General features: G+C 53.2%; 1 protein-coding gene across 2 annotated transcripts in view; it reads right to left on the minus strand.

The window, feature by feature from the left end:
* GRM7 (glutamate metabotropic receptor 7) overlaps positions 1-16,667 on the minus strand; it is a 201,873-nt gene that overhangs the window by 41,554 nt on the left and 143,652 nt on the right. Inside the window, exon 8 of one of the 2 annotated variants that reach the window (XM_033071604.2) lies at positions 539-1,474. In XM_033071604.2, coding sequence (XP_032927495.1) covers positions 539-1,474 — 936 coding nt within the window. Of the gene's footprint in view, positions 1-538; positions 1,475-1,658; positions 1,751-16,667 lie in introns of those variants that run through there. The other variant, XM_033071603.1, reaches the window with a different exon arrangement.

The following is a 16,667-nucleotide window of genomic DNA, read 5'->3' on the forward strand; positions in this document are numbered from 1 at the left end:
ATCCCTCTGAAATGAGAGCTCTTCTCCAGAGAGGAGTAAAAGTGAATCTGCACCATGGGGCATCACTGGAGCCACTGTGCTCAGCCACAGGAGCTCAGGGCAGGCCCTTCACACCGAGGTGTAAATGTGTCCTGGGGCTGCTCTGGGAGCTGAGCCCTCCTCAGACTCCACGCTGCCCTCAGGGCTCAGCTCCAGAGGCACAGGAGTCCACCCGAGCACCTTCTGACAGTTTTCTTGCTTACATCTTGTATTCCAAATGATTTAGTTAGGAGATGGCTCTTTGTGGATAATATGACAGCTAATGCCCACTTACCCGACTGCAAAGAAACAATTGAAATAGATGCAACAATAAAACTAATGGCTAATGGGATTGCTATTGATCATTCGCCAGTTTATCAAACGAATGGCCCACGAGCTAAACAGGCCCACAGATTGCCCGTGAGCCAGGGAGGAGCTGACTGGAGAGCTCAGCTGCAAATCCAGGGAAAGCTGAGCACAACCACCGAGAATCCTCAGGTACCTGCGCACTCTCACCTACCTTTTCTGCTGACTGGGCAGTGCCAAAAAATATTGGAATGAAGGCAAGCCATACTATACAGGTAGTGTACATAGTGAATCCAATGGGTTTGGCTTCATTAAAATTCTCTGGGACCCCCCGAGTCTTGATGGCATACACAGTGCACGTCACCATGAGCAGAATGCTATAACCCAAGGAACAAATGATTTGTAGATCCGTAATGTCACATTTGAGAACTCCTCTGGCCTGATCGGGGTTCATAGTTTTCTGCTCATCATAATCTATGATGATGTTGGGCGGGTCAACCGCGAACCAAATGAAGACCCCGAGCAGCTGGACCGAGATGAGGCTGGAGGTGATGGCCAGCTGCGAGGTGGGGCTGATGAGGCGCGGCGCCGTCACCGACTTCTTGCCCTGCTCGAAGATGCGGTAGATGCGGTTGGTCTTGGTGAGCAGCGCGGCGTAGCTGATGCACATGCCCAGCCCCAGGAAGATCCTGCGGAAGGAGCACACGGCCACGTCGGGCTTGGCGATCATCAGGAAGGTGATGATGTAGCACAGGAAGATGCCCGTGAGCAGCACGTAGCTGAGCTCCCGGCCCGAGGCGCGCACGATGGGCGTGTCGTTGTAGCGGATGAACGTGGCCATGACGAAGATGGTGGCGATGATGCCCAGCATGGCCAGGAAGACGGGGATGACGGCCCAGGGCGAGTGCCACTCCAGCTTGATGATGGGGATGGAGCGGCAGCCGGTGCGGTTCTCGTTGGGCCGCTCGTTGTAGGAGCAGAGCAGGCAGGTGACCTCGTCGGCCTGGTACTGGTACCCGTCACACAGCTCGCAGTGCCAGCAGCACGGCATCCCCTTCACCATCTTCTTCCTCTCGCCCGGCCGGCACGGCTGGCTGCACACCGAGGGGGGCACGGAGCGCGCCCCGCCGCCCCACTGCATCTCCTCCACCTGGGGGACACAGACACCTAGGTTAGGCCTGGCTTAGGGCTGACTTAGGGCTGCTTTAGGGCTGTTTTAGGGCTAGCTTAGGGCTGGCTGCACACCGAGGGGGGCACGGAGCGCGCCCCGCCGCCCCACTGCATCTCCTCCACCTGGGGGACACAGACAGCCTGGGTTAGGCCTGGCTTAGGGCTGCTTTAGGGCTGGCTTAGGCCTGGCTTAGGGCTGGCTGCACACCGAGGGGGGCACGGAGCGCGCCCCGCCGCCCCACTGCATCTCCTCCACCTGGGGGACACAGACACTGCGTTAGGCCTGGCTTAGGGCTGCTTTAGGGCTGGCTTAGGGCTAGCTTAGGGCTGGCTTAGGGCTGGCTGCACACTGAGGGAGGCACAGAGTACACTCCGCCTCCCCACTGCATCTCCTCGACCTGTGGGACACACACAGCCTGGGGTTAGGCCTGGCTTAGGGCTGGCTTAGTGCTGGCTGCACACTGAGGGGGGCACAGAGCGCGCCCCGCAGCCCCACTGCATCTCCTCCATCTCTAGGACACACACACCTGGGTTAGGCCTGGCTTAGGCCTGTTTTAGGGCTAGCTGCACACTGAGGGGGGCACAGAGCACACCCCTCCTCCCCACTGCATCTCCTCCATCTCTAGGACACACACAGGCTGGCTTAGGGCTGGCAGCACAGACATGAGCTGGGAGTGAGGGAGGGGATGGGGGAGCCCCAACACACAAAACCCAGCTGGACAAAGCTCCCAGGAGTCAGGAACAGCACCCTGGGGCTCTGGCCCCTGTGTTCACTGCTTGCATTTCTCATTTCTGTTTGTCCCCAAGCCTGATGCAATGACCTACAACCCCAGACAAACCACAAGAGTGAAAAGCTGCTTTTCATGAGAATCAGTAAGAACACTGCAAACCTTGAGGGAAGGCAGAACTCACATTTGCAAGGCTGCTCTCCACAAACCTTGGGGCTTCTTACCAAGACAGAACAGAGATCTCCCTTCCTGGAACTGCTACTGAGCAGGGGAAGGTTTGAAATGATGGAAATGTTTTCTATAGGGCATGGGCTCAGTGGGAATGGGGGAAGGTCTGCCACACAAGCCAGGTGAGAAGTATGAAGGACAAAGTAAATGGTCATCACTGAAAAAAGCAATAATTAGATAATATTTCATTTCAAAGTCACATTCAGCTTTTGAAATACCACATGTGCTTCTGGGAATGCAAATGACAAATGGTTCTATTAAATACATGGAAAGTCTCACTTACCCTGCAGTCTGGAGAATCCTCAACTCCAAGGTGTGTGACAAAGGCTCCCAAGTACTGTGGAAAATTAGACTCAAATCATTTCAAACTATGCCCCACTAAAGCCACTCACCAGCTTCCAGGAGAAGGAAGTTTAGCACTGGAGCCCCATGGAATAGTCCAGACTGGAGCCTGGGAAGGTTCTGCCTTTCCCAGCCCCACTCACCAGCCCCTCATGGCTCCAGCAGCTGCTCTCTGTGTTTGTCTTTTCCAAACATTAAACCTGACCCCCTGGAAGAAGTGTGACCAAGTGTCATTAAAAACAGAATCTCACCTATTTTTCTTTAGGTCACTTAAATGCTGACAAGCTCCACGATTTTCCCTACAAGTAAAAATTCTCAGTTTCTTGAGTTTCTTGAATCAGCTGCCTTAATTATTCATGTAGACAGGAAGACTTGGATGGGCAAGCTTTAAACTGAAGGATCAAGTTGCACTTCCCTAATTTAAATCAAAATAGATCCTGTATCATCATTATTTTGTATTTGTGAAAACACCAAACCCTTAAGTCACACTCTGCTCACACACTGGAGTACCAAGGGTCTCTGTGAATGTTGTAAAAATAATCCTCAATAAGAGAGATTCTAGAGGCCTGCCACTGCCTGGGAAATTCATTAACCTCCAGCATTCTGGGGAAAAGATCCATGAGCTCCTTTACTCTGAAGGTGTGCAGCTTGCAGGAGAGCTGTCACAGCCCTGCTTCCCTCCTGGCCACAAAAGGATGAATTTCCAGCTCCCCAAACATGTTCCATGTGCCTGGGACAGCCCCAAGGCTGCACAGACACTCAGTGAGAGCAGAGAAAGAGATGGGGCAGATTGAGGAGAGTCCTTTTCCTGGGATCCTGCCAGGAATCCATCCATCCTGGGATGACACCCAACAGCCCTGGCACTGGCCTTGGACAGATTTCTGCTGTTTCTGGAGAAAATTCAGCATGCAAAGTGCCTGTGAGGGAATGCTGGCCACCAATGCCTGCAGCAGGGGTGAGACCCTGACTCAAACTAGATACTGTCCCCACTCAGAAAAGCACATTTTTAAAAGAAAATTCGGCCCATGTCTAAACACCTTGTAGATACCTCCAGGGATTAGTTGGAAATGCAGAGCAGGCAGCAAAAAATCTCATACAAAGTGCCTTTGCAACTAACAGAACAACTGGGGGTGTTTATGTAGAACCTTCCATTTCTGCCCAGGCAAAAAGGAATTTATTGTCCCCAGAGCAGCAGCAATGCCAGTCAGTGCCCAGGGGCTCCCTGGCCTCAGCCCTGGCAGATTTGGGAAGGATGTTCTCCCTGCTGCACACATCCCCCATTCCTGAGCGCCTCGAGCAGGAGGGATGGGATCCACTCACGATAAATATCCTCATTATGTTCACTACAGAACAAACACTAACAAGAAATGCTTAGTCTGTCTCATAAGGCCTAATGTAATTGTTCATTTTAATGAATAAAGTAACTCAATCTCTGTGTATAATTCAAACATTGCTGCTTTGCTTCCCTCCGCCACAAACATTTCCATAATAAGCCATTTGTTCTGAACTTAATTGTTTCGTGCAATGTTTGATTAAAATAAAAATCAGTAGAAAAATAATTACATTAGTGGTAATTAACCTACTCAGGGAAGAAAATAGCCACGTTCCCTGCTCCCACTTTCATAATGATAGTGCCATTAATTTCATGGACACGCAGAGCCGGCGGCGAGGACTGGGCTCAGATTTATTGCCACCTCCAGACTGCAGCTCCTAACTCAGCAGTTCAAACATTTGTGTATATTCCACTTTGCAGACAGCAATATTTGCATGACTTAGCTCTTCAGGCCCAGCTATTAATGTCTTGTAATTAGGTTTTAAATCCAGGGATTTACCACGATAATGGTTTTAAGCTAAGAATGTGTCAATAACACATCCTCAGCAGATTTTCTGCAAAATATCCACTGGAATCCCTTCAGAGATAACAGTGGTGATAAGGAGAGTGCCAGGGAGGATGCAGAGGATGCCTGGCCCAGATGTGCTCCACTCACACTGGAGCTCCTTCTCACTTCCCTGGCTCCAGGGGCTGCACTGAGCCTGCAAGGTGGAGATAAAACCCACCAGGTCTGCCTGGTGCAAACAAATCCTGCACTGAGCAGAGCTGCCTGAGCACCTCTGCAGGACAACACTGCATTCCAGAGGCTCCAAACTCTCTCTTGAAACAGGTGTGGCCATCCCATCCCAATATCCCATCCCATCATCCCATCCCATCCCAATATCCCATCCCATTCCAATATCCCATTCCAATATCCCATCCCAATATCCCATCCCATTCCAATATCCCATCCCATTATCCCATCCCATCCCAATATCCTATCCCAATATCCCATTCCAATATCCCATCCCATTCCAATATCCCATCCCCTCCCAATATCCCATCCCAATATCCCATCCCAATATCCCATCCCATTATCCCATCCCAATATCCCATCCCAATATCCTATCCCAATATCCCATCCCATTATCCCATCCCAATATCCCATCCCAATATCCCATCCACTCCCAATATCCCATCCCATCCCAATATCCCATCCCAATATCCCATCCCATCCCAATATCCCATCCCAATATCCCATCCCATTATCCCACCCCATTATCCCATCCCAATATCCCATCCCATTATCCCACCCCAATATCCCATCCCAATATCCCATCCCAGTGCCCTGGGGCTGGGACACCAGTGCTGCACTGGAATGGGGTCAGATCTCCGTGTGGGATTTCCTCCAGTGGGAAATCCCATTTTCCCTTCAGCCCTTCCCAGCTGGCCCTGCAGCCCAGCCCTTCCCTTCCCTTCCCTTCTCCAGCCCTCGAGGTTCTCCTGGCAGGAGGGGGCCCAGAACTGAACCAGCAGCTCCCATCACACCCCATTTAACACATCCAATTAATTATGGTTGGAAACCTCCAGCTATCACCATCACTGTGCTCCCACGCTGCAGCTCCTCTCTGGTGCTCCCACAAGAAGCAATTCTTAACCTCCCTCATTTCCCTTTCATTCCCACTCCTCCTTTGTCTTTGGTTTGATATTTGTCACCTTTTTGTAGCAGCCCCACCTGCTCTGCCCCAGCAGCACTGAGAGCTCCTCTGAGCCCTCAGAACATCCTTAATGAGATCCAAGGGCCATTTGTTCTACATTAAAGCAAGGACATTTTCAGCTCACCACTGATGTACAGAAAAATGCTTAATCCACAGTTTTTGCAAAAATGCTTATTATTATATATTTCTGTTGACACACAATAAAATGGAAAATTAATTATTTTAATGCTTTTAGATCTGCCTACAGCTTTGTGTTGTCTCCTCACTAATGGAAGGGGGTGGACTGTGCATCTTCAGAATTCATCCTGCAGCCCCTGCATAATATTCTTTTAATTAAAAAAGAGCATGTGCTTCCAAATGTGCATTTACAACACACAGTTCTCGTCTCTTTAACTGGATACGTTAGGGCAAAAGTGTCTTCTGAAAGCAGAGTTAATCCAAGGCAAAATTTTATCCTAAAGTGGCTTAGAATGGGGGAAAATCTGAACCATCACAGAATCCCAAAGTGGTTTGGACATCAAACCCCACCCAGTGCCACCCCTGCCATGGCAGGGACACCTCCACTGCCCCAGGGACACCTCCACTGCCCCAGGGACACCTCCCATTGCCCCAGGGACACCTCCCATTGTCCCAGGGACACCTCCCATTGCCCCAAGGACACCTCCCATTGTCCCAGGGACACCTTCACTGCCCCAGGGACACCTCCACTAACCCAGGGACACCTCCACTGCCCCAGGGACACCTCCACTGCCCCAGGGACACCTTCACTGCCCCAGGGACACCTCCCATTGTCCCAGGGACACCTCCACTGCCCCAGGGACACCTCCCATTGTCCCAGGGACACCTTCACTAACCCAGGGACACCAACGCTGCCCCAGGGACACCTCCCATTGTCCCAGGGACACCTCCCACTGCCCCAGGGACACCTCCACTGCCCCAAGGACACCTCCACTGCCCCAGGGACACCTCCCACTGCCCCAGGGACACCTTCACTGCCCCAAGGACACCTCCACTGCCCCAGGGACACCTCCCATTGTCCCAGGGACACCTCCCACTGCCCCAGGGACACCTTCACTGCCCCAGGGACACCTCCACTGCCCCAGGGACACCTCCCACTGTTCCAGGGACACCTCCACTGTCCCAGGGACACCTCCCACTGTTCCAGGGACACCTCCCACTGTTCCAGGGACACCTCCACTGCCCCAGGGACACCTCCCACTGTTCCAGGGACACCTCCCACTGCCCCAGGGACACCTCCACTGCCCCAGGGACACCTCCCATTGCCCAGGGACACCTCCACTGCCCCAGGGACACCTCCCATTGTCCCAAGGACACCTCCCACTGCCCCAGGGACACCTCCACTGTTCCAGGGACACCTCCCATTGTCCCAAGGACACCTCCACTGCCCAGGTGCTCCAACCCCAATGTCCAACCCGGCCCTGGGCACTGCCAGGGACCCAGGGGCAGCCACAGAGGTTTTTGTTGAGCAGGGTGGCAGAAACACCCAAAGCCCCAGCTCAGCAATCAGCCCCTGCTCGCTGGAACCCCCACACTGCCCCACAGCCTGACAGTTTGAGTCACAAGGACAAGCCTCAAGGACAATCTACATCTACAAGCAAATGCAGGAACTCTGGTTTTTCTCCTGAAAACTCCTTTCCAGAGCTGCTTGTCATGGCACAGCCTTACCTAAGGTTTGAAGCTTTTGTCTTTGTTTATCTCTCTTATGAACCAACAACTTCTTATTTTTTCTGTCACCTGTGGCTGTGAACAAGTGCTGCTTCTGCCAAGGCCAGCACAGCTCCCAGGCAGGAAAGGGCAGTGCTGAGAGGAAACCAAGCACGTGTTTGGAATTTGGAGAGCATTTCTCTCCCAGTGCCTGCCAGCTCAGAAGTGCTGGCATTTATTTATCCTCTAATTCCCCAGCCCATTCAAAATCCTGCATTTTCCAAATCATTTGGTGCTGGCTTTCCCTTCCTGAAGCCTCAGCACCAATGGGACAGGGATTTCCTCATCACATCCTGTGTGCAAGGCAGCACAGGGCAGGGAAGGAAGATGAAATACAAAATTCTGAGGGAAATTCAGTATCCAGCTCAGTTGGGCCCTAATTAGATTGCTGCAGTGGTATTAATAATACTAACAACATTAAATTATCCTGCTCAGGTTATGCTCAGTCAACTGGACCCTAAAAGAACAGCAGATGAACACAGAAAATGAGGAGTGGCTGGGACACACTGCCAGGGCAGGGAATTTTCTCCCCACAGCCAGGGAAAGATTTCAGTGCACCCCTGTGCATGGAAACCCTGCCCTGGGCCATGCACCCACCCCACCTTACACAGGGAGGAGAAAAACCTGCCCCAGCCCTCCCAGCTGCACTTCTGGGAGGAAAAGGGGAAAATCTGGTCTTGAAAGGGAGGCTGGAGCCTGAAAACCCTTCCCCACCAGCCAAAGCACTGCAAAAGCAGAACAAAATCCTGGCTGCAGTCAGCACTGCTCAGCCAGCCCCAGATCCCTGCCCCAGGGAACAAGGATGTTCCATGGGAATCATTTCTGCAGCATTCTCACTAAAATGTACATTTGCAGTTTAGTGGAAGGAAAACCAAATAAACCATGAAAACAAAGCAAATAAAGCTTCCTCTCAGGTTGTTTCAGAGCAGGCTAAAGACCCTTTGCAGCTGTTTATTTGGGGCCATCATTGTCCATCATGTGAACAATTAGCTGGAGACCCATTGAATTCCACATGACACATCTGATATTACAGTCCTGCTGCCAGCCACAGCCATTTCCTCCCGAATCAGCACTCAGGGACATTTCAACAGTGATTATTTCTGACCCACTCAGTACATGTGGCCTGTCAGGAGCCTCCCTGCTTTGCTGAAACGCTGGGAACTCAGGGCTGCTCACATGGGCCTGGTGTGCCAGAGCTCTGTCAGCCTCTGTGGGATTCCCTTCTCCTCCCCAAAGCCAGCTGTGACACATCTGTCCCCGTTTCTGCTCCAGCACCCTCGGCACTGCGGGGCACGGGACCAAAATCTCATTTTGCAGAACACAGCTGGGTCATGTTTGGGGTCTGCAGAAGCAGCTCTAAGCCAAGAGTTCCCACAGCTCTTCACACAGCTCATTATTGCAGATTTAACAAAAATGGAGACAAAGCTGCAGGTTTTGGCTGCTGTTAATCACCACCAGACTCCTGGCACGACTGGAAGGTGCCAGCCCTGATCTGCCCTAAAGCCTGGGGCAGGGAAAGGCCCGGAGCTGAGATGCTGTGATGCTGTGATGCTGTGGCAGGGCAGCAGGGGCTGCTCCCAGAACAGGGATGTGCACACAGCTCAGAGCAGCACACCAGGAGAGCTGGAAAGGAGACCCAGAGGAGCAGCTCAGGGTGCCCTGGGCTCTGCAGACACAAACCCAGTGCTGACCCTCCTCCCAGCACCAATCACACTGCCTGGCCAGGGCAGGCACAGGGCTCTTTGCTCCAGAGGCAGAACCCCAAATATTATTCTGCCTGGCCAGGGCAGGCACAGGGCTCTTTGCTCCAGAGACACAACCCCAAGCATTATTCTGCCTGGCCAGGGGCAGGCACAGGGCTCTTTGCTCCAGAGACACAACTCTAAGCATTATTCTGCCTGTAGTCTCTGGGCTCTCCCTCTCCTGCAGAGCCCTGACCCCACAGACCTTCAGGACAGACACAATAACATGGAATATTCTCCACCCAAGCTCCTTTGCCAGGACAAGGATGAGACATGAGTTCAGGACAAGGATGAGACACGAGTTTAGGTTTTGCTGCCACTCCACACCCTGGGGATGGCCCAGAGGGAGCAGCCTGCCCTGGGACAGGGGTGCCATGGGGTGCCCAGGCTGGGGCTGGGCAGGGGGGAGAGGGATGGAAACCCTGGGTAGGGGGGAGAGGGATGGAAACCCTGGGCAGGGGGGAGGAGGGATGGAAACCCTGGGCAGGGGGGAGAGGGATGGAAACCCTGGGCAGGGCTCACCAAAGAGCCCAGGGAATGTGATGGGAGCCCTGCAGGCTGAGCTGGGGGCTCAGAGCCCACCCTGCAGCCCAGCTCTGCTCACAGCTCAAGGGCTCTGCTCCCCACAGCTCGACTCCTCCAGACACAACAAAGCACATCTGCCACTGAGGAGCCTCTTCCCACTTCCAGATATTAAATAAAGAACCCTGCACCCTCCATAATGCACAAACTGACATTGTTACTCCTGCCAAAAGCAACCAAACGTGTTCATTAGCCATAAAATATCCCAGCAAAGCACTTGCTCCTGAATATATTTGCTGACAAAACGGCATTAGCCTCGCAGGAAGGCTTTACAGGGGAAGTGTAGGCGCAGAACCAGCACCTCTTTTGGAGCCTGGCTGATTTATTTTTTAACTCCCATTTCTTACATAACTCATCCTCAGAGTGTGTCTGCCTGCAGGCTCGTGGCCATGGCAGGGAACAACACAAGACAAAGCAAAATCTCAAGTCAAGGCTTCTGCTCCATCATTTGATTTGCCATTACAGCTTTTATGAGCTCCTCACGCTCCAGTTTGCTCCTGTCTGTGAGCACACGAGTAATCCATCACACTCTCAGCTGCTGTCCCTCACACTTCTGGCCCCACAAACACTTTCCCTGTGCTGTTCTCAAAGCCCAGCCCTGCTCTGCCTTGCCAGGCTGATGGAGCTGAGCTCCCTCACTCGTGCTGCTGTTGCTGCCTGGGTCAGTAACACAGAAAATGACATTTCACGTCCTCAGCTGTGAGCCTGAGCTGCTCTGCAGAGCCAGGGGTGAGGTTTAACTGAGATTTAACTGAGGTTTAACTGAGGTTTAACCATTGCCTTGCTGTGCTGGCACAGCACAAAGCTGTCCTGGCTGAGAGCTCAGCTCCTGTGGGCTCACCTGGGAGCTGTGCCCTGTCTGACACACCCAGTGCCCAATGCACCCAAGCCCTGAGCAGCCCCACAGCCCCTGCCCTCCTCCCAGGGCCTCCCAGCCCAGCTCAGGCACAGCTTGAGCAGGACCTGGGGGATTTCTGCCTGCCCCACCCCTGCTGGAGCAGGGAGCAATCAGCATATGGCCATGCAGCGGGCCAGTGGCTTGAAAAATTCCCTTCCACTTGGCTGCAAGTTAATTCTGCAAGTTGAGATAATTAAAGGTGTTTGTGCTGGTCACGGCTGACAGGAGCAATGAGAGATTGCAGGATTTAATGGGGGAACAAAATAAACAACATCCATTATTGCAGCACACACCAGGGCTGGGCGTGGTGGCCTGACCGTGGCCCAGGGATGGAGCTGCCCTTCAGATCCTGTGGGTAACAGGCTGAGCTCAGGGGGGCTTAGGCTGAGCTCAGGAGGGACCAGGCTGAGCTCAGGAGGGTTAGGCTGAGCTCAGGAGGGACCAGGCTGAGCTCAGAAGGGCCCAGGCTGAGCTCAGGAGGGACCAGGCTGAGCTCAGGAGGGTTAGGCTGAGCTCAGGAGGGACCAGGCTGAGCTCAGAAGGGCCCAGGCTGAGCTCAGGAGGGACCAGGCTGAGCTCAGGAGGGTTAGGCTGAGCTCAGGAGGGACCAGGCTGAGCTCAGAAGGGCCCAGGCTGACCTCAGGAGGGACCAGGCTGAGCTCAGGAGGGTTAGGCTGAGCTCAGGAGGGACCAGGCTGAGCTCAGAAGGGCCCAGGCTGAGCTCAGGAGGGACCCGGCTGAGCTCAGGAGGGTTAGGCTGAGCTCAGGAGGGACCAGGCTGAGCTCAGAAGGGCCCAGGCTGAGCTCAGGAGGGACCAGGCTGAGCTCAGGAGGGTTAGGCTGAGCTCAGGAGGGACCAGGCTGAGCTCAGAAGGGCCCAGGCTGAGCTCAGGAGGGTTAGGCTGAGCTCAGGAGGGACCAGGCTGAGCTCAGGAGGGCTCAGGGTGAGCTCAGGAGGGACCAGGCTGAGCTCAGGAGGGTTAGGCTGAGCTCAGGAGGGACCAGGCTGAGCTCAGGAGGGCTCAGGGTGAGCTCAGGAGGGTTAGGCTGAACTCAGGAAGGCCCAGGCTGAGCTCAGGAGGGTTAGGCTGAGCTCAGAAGGGACCAGCACGGCCAAATCTGTGCAACCAGGCTGCAGATCCTCCTGCCCTGAGCAGCATTAGTGCTGGGAATAACCCCAAACATGCAGACACCCCAGCCCTGTGAGTGGGGCTGTCACCACGGGTCACCCAGGGACTGATGTGACACTGCAGGGACAGGAGCAGGGCAGCAGGAGGGGCTGAGTGTCCCTGACAGTGCCAGAAACAGAAACTCCATCTACTTTGAACACATTCTGCTCCAAAGGAAAAACCCAGCAACAAACCCAGCAAAACAATGAACAGAAATGAACTCGAACATGTTATTTTAGAAAAATACCATCTGTTGGCAGAATATTCCTGAGCAACAAACATCACAGAAGAGGTGCTTGGATCCAGTTCCAATTGGAATATTTTATCAGAAAAAGGCAGGTACAGCCAGGTCTCTTGCCAGCAGGTTAGACAGTTAATTACTCTCTTCACCAGCTCACTATTCATAACATTTATTTCCAAATTCCCTAACAGAGATGTTTATGGCATGTAAATTGATTAGCCTGAGCCCAAACAGATTCAGGAGGTGTTGAAGTGAGCAGGTTCTGCATCAGTTGCACAGAGGATTACAGAGTTACTCCATGTTCTCCTGTGTGTGGGGAAAAAAGGATTGCAGGGTGACACTTCCATCCTGTGGCAGTGGCCCTGGTGTCCCTGTCCCTGTCCTGCCAGCACAGGCTCCCCCTGCTCTGGGGCAATGCTGACCCAGTCCCCAAACCCTGAGCCACAGGGATGTCACTGATTGCAGGCAAGTCTTATTTCCCAGCCTGCTAGCCAAGGCAAGCAGCAGCTCCCAGCTCCTTCCCCAGATCAGGGGGTTATTCAGGGGCTCCTTCCCCAGATCAGGGAGTTATTCAGGAGCTCCTTCCCCAGATCAGGGGGTCATTCAGGGGCTCCTTCCCCAGATCAGGGAGTTATTCAGGGGCTCCTTCCCCAGAGCAGGGAGTTATTCAGGAGCTCCTTCCCCAGAGCAGGGAGTTATTCAGGAGCTCCTTCCCCAGATTAGGGAGTTATTCAGGGGCTCCTTCCCCAGGAACAAAGAGTAATTCAGGGGCTCCTTCCCCAGATCAGGGAGTTATTCAGGAGCTCCTTCCCCAGAGCAGGGGGTTATTCAGGGGCTCCTTCCCCAGATCAGGGGGTTATTCAGGAGCTCCTTCCCCAGATCAGGGGGTCATTCAGGAGCTCCTTCCCCAGATCAGGGGGTTACTCAGGAGCTCCTTCCCCAGATTAGGGAGTTATTCAGGGGCTCCTTCTCCAGATCAGGGAGTAACTCAGGAGCTCCTTCCCCAGATCAGGGAGTTATTCAGGAGCCCAGAGCACGCCCTGGGGTTGGTAGGGGAGCTGTGTCCATGAGCAGTGTGTCCCTGGAACCACACTGGCCATTATCTCAGCACTCACCTCCCAGGCACTGGCTGGGCTCAGAGCACACACTGCTGGGACATCAGCCAGAGGGGAGGCACTGGCACAGCCCAGCAGGGCTCTGTGGAACCCCAGCCCTGTCCCAAAGCCCAGAGCCACCTCAGGGCCAGGGCACACCCAGAACACAAGGCACATCCCCTGCTCTCCTCTGCAGGCAGTGCTCAGGCATCTCTAACACAATAATTTGTTTCTGTTTGCAGACAAATGAGAGCAATGGCTCAGCTGTGTGTGGAGTCACTGCCCCATGCTCTGGAAGGGAGGCACACCTCCAGCACCAGCTGCCTCAAACCCCTGCAGTGCAATGGGGACAGGAGCTGGTGCTGTCCTGGCCAGCCCAGGGCTCTCCTCCTGCAGCCAGGCTGAGCGTGGGGCACAGCCCCAGTGCCCAGGGACACAGCCCCAGTGCCCAGGGACACAGCCCCAGAGCCCAGGGACACAGCCCAGTGTGCTGCACAGCCCCAGAGCCCACGGACACTGCCAGAGCCAGAGCTCCCAGCTGGAAGAGAGCTCTGACACTGTGTAATTAAAACACTACATGATGCCCCTGTGCAGACACTAATGGCCTTCCTGCAGCATTAATTAGACAGTCACACTGAAGAACAGCCCCACCTCAGCTTGCTCCAGGAAGATCTCCCTCCCAATGGCACACAGCAGCTCTCATGAAGCATATCCCAGGGACAGAGCCTGCTGTGCCCAGCCAGCACCTCCAGCCCAGCCCAGCACCCAGAGCTCGGTGCACTGGTGCCAGGAGCAGCTGGTGTCACAGGCACAGAGTTTGTGTCCCCCAGCCCAGCACCCAGAGCTCAGGGCACTGGTGCCAGGAGCAGCTGGTGTCACAGGCAGAGAGTTTGTGTCCCCCAGCCCAGCACCTCACCAAGCCCAGACTCCAGAAGAACCAGGAATGGGAAGATGCCTCTGCTGAAGGCACCACAGGAGCCTGACCAGCTGCAGCCCTGCCAGAGGAATCCAACAGTGAAACACTGCTGTTCCTTCTGGGGTGAGGATGATGATAAAAGGAGAATTTTCACTCACCTGGCTGGGGTCCTGCAGTTATTCCCCTGGCTCTGCAGTGTCCTTACCTGTGTGAGCAGCTTCTCCTGCTCCAGGGAAATTCAGAGCCAGAAGTGACCCAGAGTGCCCAGAGTGCCCCAGCACCACTGCAGCAGCTGCCCAGTGCAAACCCAGGGCACCACAGCCCCTCTGTGTCCCCCTGGGGCTGCATTTGTGAAATAAGAGCTGGGGAAACATCCCCTGAAGAGTTATTGCTGCAATAATTACTGAAGACAAATCTCATGCTCTGGCAGTTTTCCCTGGGATGTATTTAATAGTATTTATTTTGGTTATTTCCAGGAATCCTTGACTCCTCCAAACTCCACAATTGCCTCTATTATTGTAAGAAATAATCCAATAATACAAAAGGGACTATCTTATATATTTGTGTGAGAAACTGGGACACTTGAGTGATTAGAAAGGAAGTTAGTGAGAGAATCTCAACTACTGCTGTGACCCTGTGGCCATGAGGATACGAGGGTGAGGAAAGAGGTCTTTTTATGGAAACATTTAACACAACATCAGGAATACAAATCAAGCTCCATTAATTTAGCTTTAAATTTTAATGCATCAGGATGTGCAGCTTACGTATAGAAGGATTTGCTTAATAAAATATTAATATTTTTTGCTAAAAGAACTGCAAATTGCAAGTTCATATAGGTTTCCTTATATAGAACATCAAAAGTTGAAAAGCACTGGAAGAGCAAATCAAACACACAAAATAAAAATGAGCCAAAATTCAAGGACAGCAAAATATTGTTTGTGATCAGGAGTGGAGCCCTGGTGACTCACATCATTCACTGGGTTTGACAAAAGCCAAGAAAATATTAAAAATAGAAAGTGCTGGGCCTTTGGCTGCACTGTGTCACCTCCTGGGTCACACCTGGATCACATCTGTGTCACAACTGGGTCACCTCCTGTGTCACACCTGGGTCACACCTGGATCACATCTGTGTCACAACTGGGTCACCTCCTGTGTCACACCTGGATCACCCCTGTGTCACCCCCGTGTGTCCTGGCCACTCCTGGAGGTGTCAGGGCAGGGCTGTGTCCCACAGTCTGTGCTCTCAAAGGACAGCTGGCAGCAGGAACCACACACACCAGGGATTCCCAAAGCTCTGGGCTGGGAAAACTGGGAGAGGAAACCTTTCTGTACAACACCCATGTCCCTGCAGAGCACCCTGAACGTCACTCAGGCCACCCTGAGATCTCTGAGGGTGTTAATAACCCTGCACTGAGGAGCCCAAGGGACTGGAATCTCTGGTTTTGGGTGTTAATAACCCTGCACTGAGGAGCCCAAGGGACTGAGATCTCTGTGGGTGTTAATAACCCTGCACTGAGGAGCCCAAGAGACTGGAATCTCTGGTTTTGGGTGTTAATAACCCTGCACTGAGAGCCCAAGGGACTGAGATCTCTGGTTTTGGGTGTTAGTAACCCTGCACCGAGGAGCCCAAGGGACTGAGATCTCTGGTTTTGGGTGTTAATAGCCCTGCACTGAGGAGCCCAAGAGAAGAAATCTCTGGTTTTGGGTGTTAATAACCCTGCACTGAGGAGCCCAAGAGATGAAATCTCTGGTTTTGGGTGTTAATAACCCTGCACTGAGGAGCCCAAGGGACTGGAATCTCTGGTTTTGGGTGTTAATAGCCCTGCACTGAGGAGCCCAAGGGACTGAGATCTCTGGTTTTGGGTGTTAATAGCCCTGCACTGAGGAGCCCAAGGGACTGGAATCTCTGGTTTTGGGTGTTAATAACCCTGCACTGAGGAGCCCAAGGGACTGAGATCTCTGGTTTTGGGTGTTAATAACCCTGCACTGAGGAGCCCAAGGGACTGAAATCTGGGTGTGAATGGGATCCAAGCACAGGGCAGAACTGGCAGCACTCCTGCAGGACCCTGAGGCTGCAGCTCAGGGCACAAACCAAGCAGGGTCCTGGAGCAGGGAGGCACGGGCCAGGCTGTCACACCCTCCAGCTTTCCCTCCCACCAGCCCTGGGGCGGTTTTTTCTGTATTTGTATTTTTTCCTGTATTTGAGCACCTGCTCCTGTGCCTGTTTTCCTCTGGGCATCGTCCCAGCACGGCCACCTCATCCCCACGGACTGAAACACCACCGGAACAGGGAAAAGTGACTCACTCCACAAATGTTCTGCTCCAGCTTTCCAGAGACAAGAAAAACTGAAAAGCATCTGCAAATGAAAGCCCAGTGGCTTCAAACCACAACAAATCACAGCTTCATTTCCCAAGCTGGCAACTGCAGAGCAATAAAATTTGCATGATCACCTCATGCGTGTGTTAGTCTGAGGAGAC

Source organism: Catharus ustulatus, chromosome 13 (assembly GCF_009819885.2).
Source record: "Catharus ustulatus isolate bCatUst1 chromosome 13, bCatUst1.pri.v2, whole genome shotgun sequence".
NCBI classification, from domain to species: domain Eukaryota; kingdom Metazoa; phylum Chordata; class Aves; order Passeriformes; family Turdidae; genus Catharus; species Catharus ustulatus.